At 50.5% G+C, this 11,127-nt stretch overlaps 1 protein-coding gene across 1 annotated transcript; it reads right to left on the bottom strand.

Moving 5' to 3' along the window:
- Positions 1-553: 553 nt before the first annotated feature.
- ZBTB39 (zinc finger and BTB domain containing 39) lies at positions 554-7,906 on the bottom strand. The gene is made up of 2 exons (XM_004276512.4): positions 7,759-7,906; positions 554-6,216 (listed from the first exon to the last, which is right to left on the bottom strand). Exon 2 carries the CDS (start codon positions 6,170-6,172, stop codon positions 4,037-4,039), a length of 2,136 nt encoding a protein of 711 aa, XP_004276560.1. The 5' UTR covers positions 6,173-6,216; positions 7,759-7,906; the 3' UTR covers positions 554-4,036.
- Positions 7,907-11,127: the final 3,221 nt, after the last annotated feature.

The following is an 11,127-nucleotide window of genomic DNA, read 5'->3' on the forward strand; positions in this document are numbered from 1 at the left end:
ACTGGCACCTGCTGAGCAGAATCCTGATACTGAAAGGGTGGAGGCCCAGATCCTCTGAACCCTGAGGGATGAGCACGATCACAGTAAATAAGAAAAGAATTCCCATTTCAAATTTCCTTTTTTTATTCTAAATAAAAACCACACTTTGTGCCGAACAATGGAATATAAAAGAATCAGATGTACAACGATTTTAGACATCTACTATTTGGGGGAAAAAGTTTACAAAATATACAAAACTTTACAGCAATAGATAGTAAACACTTAAATATTAGGAGGTCAGTACTTATTAATTTAATGGAAGGAGTTAAGACGTCAACAATTTTTCTTGGTTTCAAAAGAGATTTAGCTAGTAGAGGTGGGAGGGGAGGGTGGACTGGACAGGGGAAGGGTGTTAAAGAAACATCCAAGGTAAAAGTTTCCTTTTCATTCTGATGTTAAGTTTACCATGAGTTATCACGTTGAAATCAACGCTGTGTGCCCTGCTTCCTGATTCATTCAGCGCAGGATTTAGGGAAAAGGACACGTGGGGACTCCCACATGGGCAGATTTCTCCACACAGCCCACTTCCATGCCACCAAAATCATGCCCATCTATGAAGGAATTTAAATTCACTTCCTAAGTTGAGTAGTCTGGGGACTAGGGCACAGCAGGTGGCCAGAAGAGGAAGAAAATCCACCAGCAGCAAAACCTGACTGGGGAGAAGGTATTTAAGCTCAAAGGTTATCCTAGAGACAAAAGGGTACTGACAGAGCAGAAGAAAGTCAGAAAGAATTTTTATCCATTTCCTGACCCCCCACCCCCACCTCCTTTCTTCCCAACTAGCCATGAACTAGAGTGACTCCACAGAGTCTTAAAATTTAGGACCAAATACCAGGGTACAGCAGAGCTTCCCAGCAGGTGCTGTGGCATCAGTGAGCCGTGGATGGGCCAGAGGAGCACCAGGATACTGATCCCTTCCTCTGGCCACAGCAGCTGTTTACAGTGTGCCATTAGAGTATCACCGTTTTCCCTCAGGAAAAGAGTTGGGAATGGCCTCGTGTTTGCTTTAATGCTCTAGTCGCCATCTTGAAATTCTTAATAATTTTTAAACAAAGGGCTCTGTAAATTATGTAGCTGGTCCTGAGTACAGAACAAGAAAAAGGGAGAAAAGGGAGAAGAAGAGACATTCAAGGATCAAACAGAACTTTGGAACAATACAGCAGGAGACAGTGCTAAACTGGGCTCCAGGGCAGAGAGGGCAACAAAATCCAAAGAACAGTTGAAAAAATTTTAAATTCAAAATACAATTAATACCTTCCACCAGGTATCCTAGAGCACCCTTTGCCACAATATAGTGTTTCAAGTAAAACAGTGCAGAAAAGGGTGAGCTGGTGGCAGAGGCAGCAAACATGACTCCAAACAGAGGAAGGGTTGAGGTGCGAACACGGGGGACACGCAGGGGAACAGGGTTTGGTCAATGAGCCTCATGAGCTACTGACCTGCTACATGTCTGACTGCAACCAGCCGGGCCACCCTGGCTGACCACTTTGCCTCAGGAGGATCAGGGGGTGCAGTTTCTTGTTTAGTGTTTCAGGGGCAAAGTTTCAGGGACTTGCTTTTTGGTTTACTGGCGAAAAGGGAAAACTTCACAGTTTCAGTTTAAGTATACAGACTACCCAGCACCCATGATATCCTCTGTTAAGGAAGAGGGTTTCTCCAGCATACTGATCCATTCTCAGCTACCTGGCTGGGTCCCAGTGAGCATCCCCACTCTCAGATCCGGCCCTTCAAAACTCAGTCCTCACCAACAATCTGCGAGAAACTGCTCAGGCTTGAAAAGCTTAGCAGATAGGTGACTGTAGTCTTTTACACACCTTCCTTCTTAATCGCCTAATGGTCAGCGTGGGAAGAAAGGGAGCAGTCAGTCAGGGAAGAAGTGTCAGCACTGCTTTCTGACAAGAATGTCCCAGGGGAACATTTAAGTAGTTGGATTCAGATGGTGAAAGGTGGCCACTTGACAAGTCCCTTCATGTAATGGTCACCCCACCAGAGAGCCATGCACACAAACTCGGGGGCTTTATCAGTTTAGGGCTGGGGAGAGAGGCAGCAGGTCCAACAGGGACAGAGCTTTGGTTTATTTGTATGTCTTATTATAGCTTCCCAACTTTAGGAAGGATGAGAAAATATGCAAAAAGGTCCTTCATGTGACTTGATCCCCTCAACCCAGTGCCCAACCTACTCAATCAGAGGACGGAAAGGGGATGGAAGGCCTAGGGATTTAACAAGCCTCAACTTTCTAGAATGTACATCCATTACCTAAATGGTTCCCTGGGTCTATTCTGCAAGAGACTATCTGGAGAGAAAGAAAAGAATTTGCTTGTTTAAAGGCTTGACCTGTTCTCCCCTAGTTTTAGCCCCTGTTTCCCAAATATCTGGCCAGGATTGTCCCCTGGAATATGGCTACTTGCTGGGGAGAAGCTCATTTTCCTGAAGTCTCTTATCCAAGAGATGCTGGGTAATATGTATACAAAAACAAAAATAAATAAATATTAATGTCCAAAAAGGCCTTGTGAGTTAATTAAAACCACTTGCTTGTAAAACAGCCTGGGGTGCTGCTGAGTCCCACGAGGGGCTGTATCAGGGCCGAGGCCAGGGACCCCCAGAGCTCGCCTGAGCAGGTGAGGTAGTATGGGTTACTGAGGTGCCACCTTGTGAGATGCGAGATCCGAGGACCCTGTCCCTCAAGCCTTCTTTGGGTAAGACCCCTCAAAAAGGCAACTAAGAACGGAGCCAACCAGCACCCCAGGACTGGGCAGACCCATTCCCGAGTCATCTAGGGAGGGCCTGAACCAGCTGCTGGTCAATAGCGCCCCCTGGTGGCGACACAATGACAGATCAGGATAAATTCCAGCAGGTCAAATGGGAGCTGCCAAAGCTCTGGCCCAGTTAGCACAAAGTATTAACAACAGGTTACCTGACTGGGACAGACAGACACACATCCCGCTACAAACCACCAGTTACTCAGGTCCCTTTAATCCTGAAGGGCTCACAGTCCACCACTCCACCTCATGGGGTCTTCTCATCTACGCTACAGGCCAAACACACTTCTAGGTGGGAGACTGGATGTAAATTAAGGCAAGGCTGCTGCTTCAGAGACATCCCCACCTCTCCACCAGGAAACTCAAGGTCGATGGACGTGGCCAGATGACAGAGGATTACATCAAAGCGGCTCCCTGTCCTTTCTGCCCACAGGGAAGGCCTGACGTCCCGGGCCATCACTCCATAAAATTGTGTTTCTTTGGAATTGAGGAGAAAAGAGAAAACCTCCCTTCCTGTCCATCCAGGCTGCCACTTCCGGCGGCACTGCAGGACACCTCTTCTGGCTGGCAAGGATTCATCCCAAAGCCTTCTGACCTAAACAGAACGCTTTGTCCCCAGTTTGGATCTAGCTGCCAAGAGATTTTACTGTCCAATCAGCAGATTCGAGCCATGGAACAAGCAGGACCCTCCATCCCTGACCCCTTTCCCCTGCTGAGGGCTGGGACTGGCACCTGAGGTGAGCTGCCCTGCTGACCAGTCTTTTCTGAATGACCACATTCCCAAAATCTCTCTCATAGCTGGTTGTCCCGGTTGGAGGTCTGGCAGTAATACCCACGGTGAAAACCTCTCTCCACCTCCTCTGTTCAGTGAGGCTGTTGGTTGGATTCTTAGCAGCATAAAACCTATCAGTAAACTAAAACTCGAGCGGCTGGGGAAGGGGATCTAGTTGACACCAACTGCCTGACGAGATCCCAAAACCAGCCTCAAAAGAATCAAAAACACAGCCCTCCATGGGCAAGAACAGGTAAGGAGGTAAACATGATATAGGGCCGTTGTTCTCAAAAACAGTAACAGTGTTCATGTGCTATTTCTTCTTTCTTCTTCTTTCAACACAGGACAGAACAGAACTCCTAGCAAGGCAAAACTGTAACTTCAGCTGGGGAGGGACCAACAGCCATTAGAAAACCAACGTCCTGGCTGCTGCCTGGGAGCTCCCCCTGGCTCTGCTGGGACCCAGTCAGCTGTCCAGGTTCTTTTCGGCCTCTTTGGAATGGATAATGTACATGAAGGTCTGCTCAATGGTGAAGTCAGGCGGGAGGCTGCCTTTGTGCACGCCGACGTGCTTGCTCATGAGGTTAAGGGTGGAGCTGTAGTGGCCACAGACCGTGCAGCGATACATGAGGGCCCCCGAGTGCGTCTTCAGGTGGCATTTGATAGTCGAGCGGCCTCGGAAGAACTTGTGGCACACCTTACACTGGTACGGCTTCTCGCCCGTGTGGATCCGCCGGTGGTAGTTGAACTCACTCGTGTGGGCAAACCTTTTGCCACACACCTTGCAGCTATACTTGCTATTCCCGGGTTGGCCCTGCAGCACCAGCTCCTCATTCAGGAACTCCTCAGCCGGCAGCTTCCGCTTCTGGAGAGCTGGGTGCTGTAGCCCCAAACCAGGCCGTGCGTCAAGGCCACTGTTGCATTTGTGCTGGCTGACGTGGTAGCGATAGGCAGCCTCCGACTTGAAGCTCTGGCTGCACAAGTGACAGTGGAAGAGGGCGTCTTCCAGGCTTTGGTGCACAGCCATGTGCTTCTCCAGGAGAGGCCAGTCCACAAAGCTGTTCGCACAGACAGAGCAGGAGAAGACTGAGATACCGAGATGGGAGAGTGTGTGCCACATGAGGCTGCAGAGGTTAAGGTGGCGCTGGTCACAGACGCTGCAGGCCTGGCCTTTCAGGTTCAGATGGTCAAGGATGTGGCCCCGGACCACGTGGAAATCTTTGGCCAATGCCTTCCCGCAGGTAGCACACTGCAGCTCTGCGGAGGCTGCCCCTGAAAAGAGACCCAGCTTCCCAGGCAGGGGGTCGTTGGGGTGGACGATGATGTTGTTCTCAAATATTCCATCCCGTCGGTGGAGGGTCAGCTGCCACTGGGTAAAGAACTTAGTTTCACACATGTCGCAGGAGAAGAGGAAAATACCAATGTGGGACAGAACATGGGTCACCCGGGAGTTTCGGTCCTGGAAGTGGGTCTCACAGACCTTGCAGTTGCCGGTCAGCAGGTCCACATGGTCCCGAGCATGCTGTCGGATCAGTTGAATGTTGGGCTCTAGAACTTTCTTGCATACCTGGCAGGGCATGGCCTTATTCTCTCGGCTGTCACTCTCTCCAAAAGTCAGCTCGTCCTCACTGTCATCACTCAACTCAATCACCTCCTCGGCTGTGCCTATCTCCTCGGTGGGGTCTTCAAACTGCAAGTCTTCATCCCCCAGGTCCTCCAGCTGGAGCTCATCCATCTGCCCAAAGCTCGGGTCTTTGGAGTGGTCGCTATTGCTCAGACAGGAGTTGGTCCCAGTGGTGATGTCTATGGCATTGTCAGGGGTGAAGAAACTGTTTTTACTGAAGTCTCCATTGCTCTGGACTTTGTATGGCTGGCAGGACCTTGTGCTGGTTTGGACGCCCATGCCGACAGCGCCTAGGACTGGCTGGGTCACCACACTGGGAACGGACGTGAACGGAGCAGGGGCATCATGGTCTTCTGTCTTTGGCGGCAGTGGCTGCTGCGGCAGAGGCAGGCTATGGTTAGTGTCACTGGTAACGTTTCTCTCTTCCTCTTTATAGTTTCCTCCAGCATCACTAGGCAACGCATAGTTTCGATCAGGACCAAAGTGCTCCCCCCCACCCCTGAGTTCTCCAAGGGGATGGGCTGGTTCTGCTGAGCTACAACTCAGGGTACTGGAGTGGCTCTCACTGGTGCTGGTCAGGGGCTTGGCCACAGCAGTGCTCTCCAGGTCAGGAAAGGTGGAGTGACAGGCCCGGAGGAGATCCTCCATACCCAGTCGCTCAGCTACCTCGTAAATGACCCCAACGTTGATCAGGTCCGTGAAGAGCTCTGACGTGTAGACAAAGCTCAGAATCTTCTCAAAGTTGGCGGGGGTGATGAAGTCTACCACATAGGTCCTGGCAGCATCAAGCCCAGTGTTCAGGAAGAGGTTCTGGAAGTAGCCAGCTGCGCAGGCCAGCACGGCTTTGTGGGCTGGGAAGGAGCGGCTCCCCACTACGATGGTGACATCACACATGGTCTCGGAGAGCCGGCACTTGTTGAGTTCCTTCAGCAGGTTGTTGGGGTGGTTGGTGCTTTGCAGTTTGATCCTCATGCCCATCTTAGCAGCTCCTATGACGTTGCCTCCCTATCAGCACGGTTAATCTGTGGACAGCAAAAGGAAAAGGTGGATGGCCAAACACACCCCTGCCGGTGAGGAGTTCTGCAGGACGAAATACCACCAGTCTGCACGTTTCCAAGCCCTGGGCGGAGAGCAAGAGTGAATGGACAGACACCTGCTCCATTCTGCTCGGGGCAAGGACAGCAAAAGTGACAGGGCAGTGACCTCTCTCCCTGCATACTCCCAAAGACAAGAGTTGTCACAACAAAATCCAAAACTATTGAAAAAAATCTGATGGGTTGGTCTTTAAGAGTAAGAGAAGCTGTAGGCCTGGGTGGACAGAAGCTAGTGCCTTAAAGCCAAGCCAGAAGCATCCTCTCGACACAATCTTATACTTCATTACCAGAGCAACTGGTTCTAATTTTTCTCATATTAAATGCCTAATTTCTTCCTGAATCCAGGCTTTCCTATCTCACTGAGTATATTCTCTTCGCTTATGATGCCAAATGCCATATACATACTTGAACACAATTATCAAGCTCCATTAGCTGTTGGGGACAAGATAAGGATGCTCTACCCTTTAGTTTCCTATCATTGCTGTGATCGTTCAGGCCGTAAAAAAATCTCTTGCTTATTCTTGAGTTCCCATCTCTCCCTACCTATGCTACCTGCCTCCCCTCTTGTCTCTCCATAGCCCAGAGCCATTCAGATACTGCTCTATCACATTCTCTGTATGCTGTGGATGAAGTTAAAACACTCAGACACCAGAGAAGTAAAGCAAAGCAGAACACCACTGTGGCATTTAGTATTACCTAAATATGCTTCAATTTTTTTCCCACCCTTTTCAGGATTTATGCTTATGTTGACCAGAAGTAAGAGATATATACCTGATGCCATAAGAAGGCATCTAATTACATAGGTAACTCCTAAAGGCTTGCTCAGTACCACTTTTTCCCCTTTTTGAGTCCTGCCCGCCAGAAAGAAGACAAACTAGTTGCCTTCTCTCTCGGCCTCACGACTCGCCCTGGGCAACACAGACCCTTTCTTCACCTCACCACATTCGACTAACTCCCAACTTTTTCTGGGGCCCAGGAAGCTTCTGAGCATTGCTGGGTACCAGCCAAGCATCTCCCGGGCCCTGGTGGCCACACATCAGCGGTCAGTAGGTCCGGACACCGGGAAGCCCAAGCGGGCAGTGGGAGGGGACGGATTCGGAACTTCGGAGAAGGCACCCCAACAATCCCGCGGCGCCGCCGTCTCCCCTCTGGAGGGTCGAATCCGAGAGGAAGGGCGTTGGATCTGGCTGGGGCACTTCATCTGGGAGGCATCGAGCACTTCGGTCCCTCCCCAAACAGCGGGGGAATTCCTCAGGGCGACCTCGGGCGGGGACGGGGGGTGGCGGCGGGGAGCGGGGTCGGATGGGGATCGAGGGGATAGGCGGCGGGGCCGGCCAGGGTCGGCGCGCGGCCGGGGAGGATGGGTCCGGCCGAGGGGAGCGGGCAGGAGGGAGCCAAGCGAGAGCGAGAGAAAGGCCGGGATGGGGGTCGGGCCTCGGCCGGGGCAGCCCTCGGCCGGGCCGCGCTTACCCGGCTCCGCGGGGCTCGAGCACCATCGCCGCCGCCGCCTCACACAAAGGCCCCGGCCCGCCGTGCCCGGCCCGACAAGGAGGCGGCGCCGCCGGCCGCGGCCAGACTCTCCATCCGCCGCGCCGCTCGCCGCACCGGCCCGGGCCGCCCCCACCGCCCGGCCCGCAGCGCCCCCCGCCGTCCCGGAGGAGGCAGCGCCCCCCGCCGCTCGGCCGCAGCGCCCCCAGCCGCCCAGGAGGAGGCAGCGCCCCCTCAAGGCGGGGCCGGGCGCGAGGCCAGCGGGCCAAAGCCGCCGAGCCTCCGACCGCCCTCACCCCTCGCGCCCTCTCCGCTTCCCCGCCCGGCCCTCGCGCTACCCGGGACCCTCGGCCCCACCTCCAACCCCCGCGCGGCCCAGGGACCGCCGCCGCCGGGCCCCGCGGGCAACGGTGAGGACGTTTCCAACACCCCCATCCCCAACCCAGGCCTGGCTTTTCTGAAGCACTGATCCTCCGGATGCAGGACCACTCCCTCCTCGCGCTGGTACCTGGAGAAGTGAAAAACCCTATCCCAGCTCTAAGCTTAAATCGGCTTCCCTGTTCCACATCTCATATTCCCAGAAGTTTACTCTCAGAACGTCTGCTGTTGTAGTTTTACACGAAGTTGTGAGACTGTTTGATTAATTTACGTCTCCTCCACCAGGCAGTGACCTTCCTGAAGGCAGGGCGCCGTGGTTCTGCACACTACCGCGTCCCTGCGCTTCCCACACGCTTCTGGTTCATATGATAGGTGCTTAACAAAGCCTGTTTGAATGAATGAACAAGTACTTTTGGGTCCCTGGTGGAGAACCCTCTGGAAGTTCACTGTGGACCCTCCTTCCAGCTAGGTGGGCAAATGAAGGAATTCACAGGATCCCACTGCACCTTGGCAGCGCAGGCCTGTTCCCGGCAGCTTGTCCTCCCTGGAGGGGTGCAGAACTTGACACCTCAAAATATGCCTCTTTGGCATAAGGATTATTTTTAAGAAGCAGCAGACAGGGGAGAAGCTCTGAAAAGTGAGTAGAAGTTACACTTTTGTAAAAGATATTTACATTTATAAGGGAAATGTCCATTTGTAAGGTACCTCTCTGTACCAGGAAGAGAAGGATTACTAAATGTCTAGAAACTCTTAGTTTTCCTTGGTATCTCCCATGTATACAGGAAGTATACCTGTTGTTAAACTTCTGTTTCTTTTTTCCTTTTAATCTGTCTTTTATTATTTACTCAGCCAGGAACCTCAAAGGGTGAGGGAGAATTATTTTTCCTCCCCTACTTCCTCAACTCGTTTTCAGCTCAGTTTCTCTGCTTCCACCCACCCTTCTCCTTTAGTGCAGCAGTTACCCTCCAAATCTTCTCCCCAGATGCTCCTGCCCAAGAATTGTTATCAAACTGAAACTACCTGAGTTTAACTGAGAGATGTGATCAAAATTTAAGGCATTGGCACCATTACCAGCGACCAGTCTGAAGTTCTCATCACAGCTTTTACTGTGACATTCACAGGTCATGAAGGTTTTTTGGCTGAATCTCTGTGGTATTCACAGGTCACGACTTCAGGCTCACAGTTTTTTAGTTGGTCATATTTTTTATTCCCTTTTTGGTGTTCCACTCTTAGGGAGATCATTTGCTTGGTGGTTAGCAACTGACAACATGCATTTAAAGCTTTTAAGAGAATACAGGAGGCTTCCTTGGTAGCGTAGTGGTTAAGAATCCGCCTGCCAATGCAGGACACACGGGTTCGAACCCTGGTCCGGGAAGATCCCACGTGCTGCAGAGCAACTAAGCCTGAGCGCCACAACTACTCAGCCTGTGCTCTAGAGCCCGTGACCCACAACTACTGAAGCCTGTGTGCCTACAGCCCATGCTCTGCAGCAAGAGAAGCCACTGCAATGAGGAACCTGCACACAGCAAGGAAGAGCAGCCCCCACTCACTGCAACTAGAGAAAGCCTGCGTGCAGCAACGAACACCCAACACAGCCATAAATAAATAAATTTATTTTTAAAAAAAAGAGAGAGAGAGAATACAGGGCACAAGGAGACTACTATAACGATTATAAGCAGGACAATTCCCAATGTCTAGAGTGCACTTCAGAGCCATGGTCCCCAAGACACAAAGCAATCAAAATCAAACAAGTCAAAGAAAGACCCCATTAGAGGAGTCACCTTTTTAAGCCAAGTGGCTTGTTCAGTAATCTTATGCAGCTGAGTTTCAACTTCCCCAGAAGTGTTCATTTAGGTACAGTGGGTGGCGGTGGCCATAGCACAGATACCTCCTTGTTCAGCTAAAAGAAAATCAAGAACAACTTTGGCTGGAGAGTCTAAGGATTTTTTTGGGCAGGCATTAGTTTAGCAGCACATTCAGGAAAATCTTTAAGAGTTAAGGAGAGATTTCTGATCACAACCTCATCTGTACTCACTCCTAACCAGGAGTAGAGGGACCTGCCAAAGGAAGCAAATCCTGAATCACGAAAGTCTCCTGGTAGGTCCTTTCTAATTTGATGATGTAAATTCAGGGAAGTTGACCCAATAAGGTGTCTCAGTTTGTCTGTGAACAGTCAGGGGCACAGTTACATAACCTAAAAGGCATTGCCCAGTTATGCACTAGCCATCCAGGCATTCCTAGGCCCAAGGAGAATGACAACCACCACAGACAAAGATTAATTCTGTCAGGGCACAGACCAATTCTGCTAAGGTGGCACTATTAATGGTCAGATCAGAGTTTTTATGACAAAACCAGCAGTCTGAAATGTTATCCCCCTTAGCAATGGCCTGGGACATATGGATGATGGTGTCATCTTTCCAGACCAATGACAGAGTAAAGGAAAGAAAGAAAAGAAGTAAGGGTTTCAAGTTTAGTTAAAGTAGGAAGTCTTGATCTGATGTCTTGGGTGGAAGAAGTTTACATCAATGTCAGCTACCCCTCTTCTTTGTCAATTTGATATTGAGGTCTCCAGCTGGTGTGAAGTTCCTAAAATCAGAAGGAGCCCTTTTTAATTAGGAGCTGTGGACCCAATGTTCAAGTTCCTGAAGTTTGGCTGCCATCCGGGTAAGACCTGGTATAGTCCCTTCCAAGGAGTTTCAAGGGCATTCTATTAGTGATTATTAGGTTATTAGTGATTCCAAATTAGAAGGGTGGGAGAAAATTGGAAACATTAGTTTGGAGAGTTGTAGCCAGATATTTGAGGAAACTAGAAGAATTCAGGATCTAGTTTAGTTTTCAAGTATATTACAAAACCTCAAAGATAATTAACAGAATTAGAATCTAATATTTACAAAGGTTAAAACATAATTTTTCTCTCTACAATCACCCCATTTCCCCCCAAAGATAACACAACAATTCGTTTGAATTTAACTT

The sequence above is a fragment of the Orcinus orca genome, chromosome 11, assembly GCF_937001465.1.
Source record: "Orcinus orca chromosome 11, mOrcOrc1.1, whole genome shotgun sequence".
Classification (NCBI taxonomy): Eukaryota; Metazoa; Chordata; class Mammalia; order Artiodactyla; family Delphinidae; genus Orcinus; species Orcinus orca.

Excerpts from the sequence above, each read along its gene's own strand:
- ZBTB39 (XM_004276512.4), bottom strand. The coding sequence starts at position 6,172 with ATGGGCATGAGGATCAAACTGCAAAGCACCAACCACCCCAACAACCTG.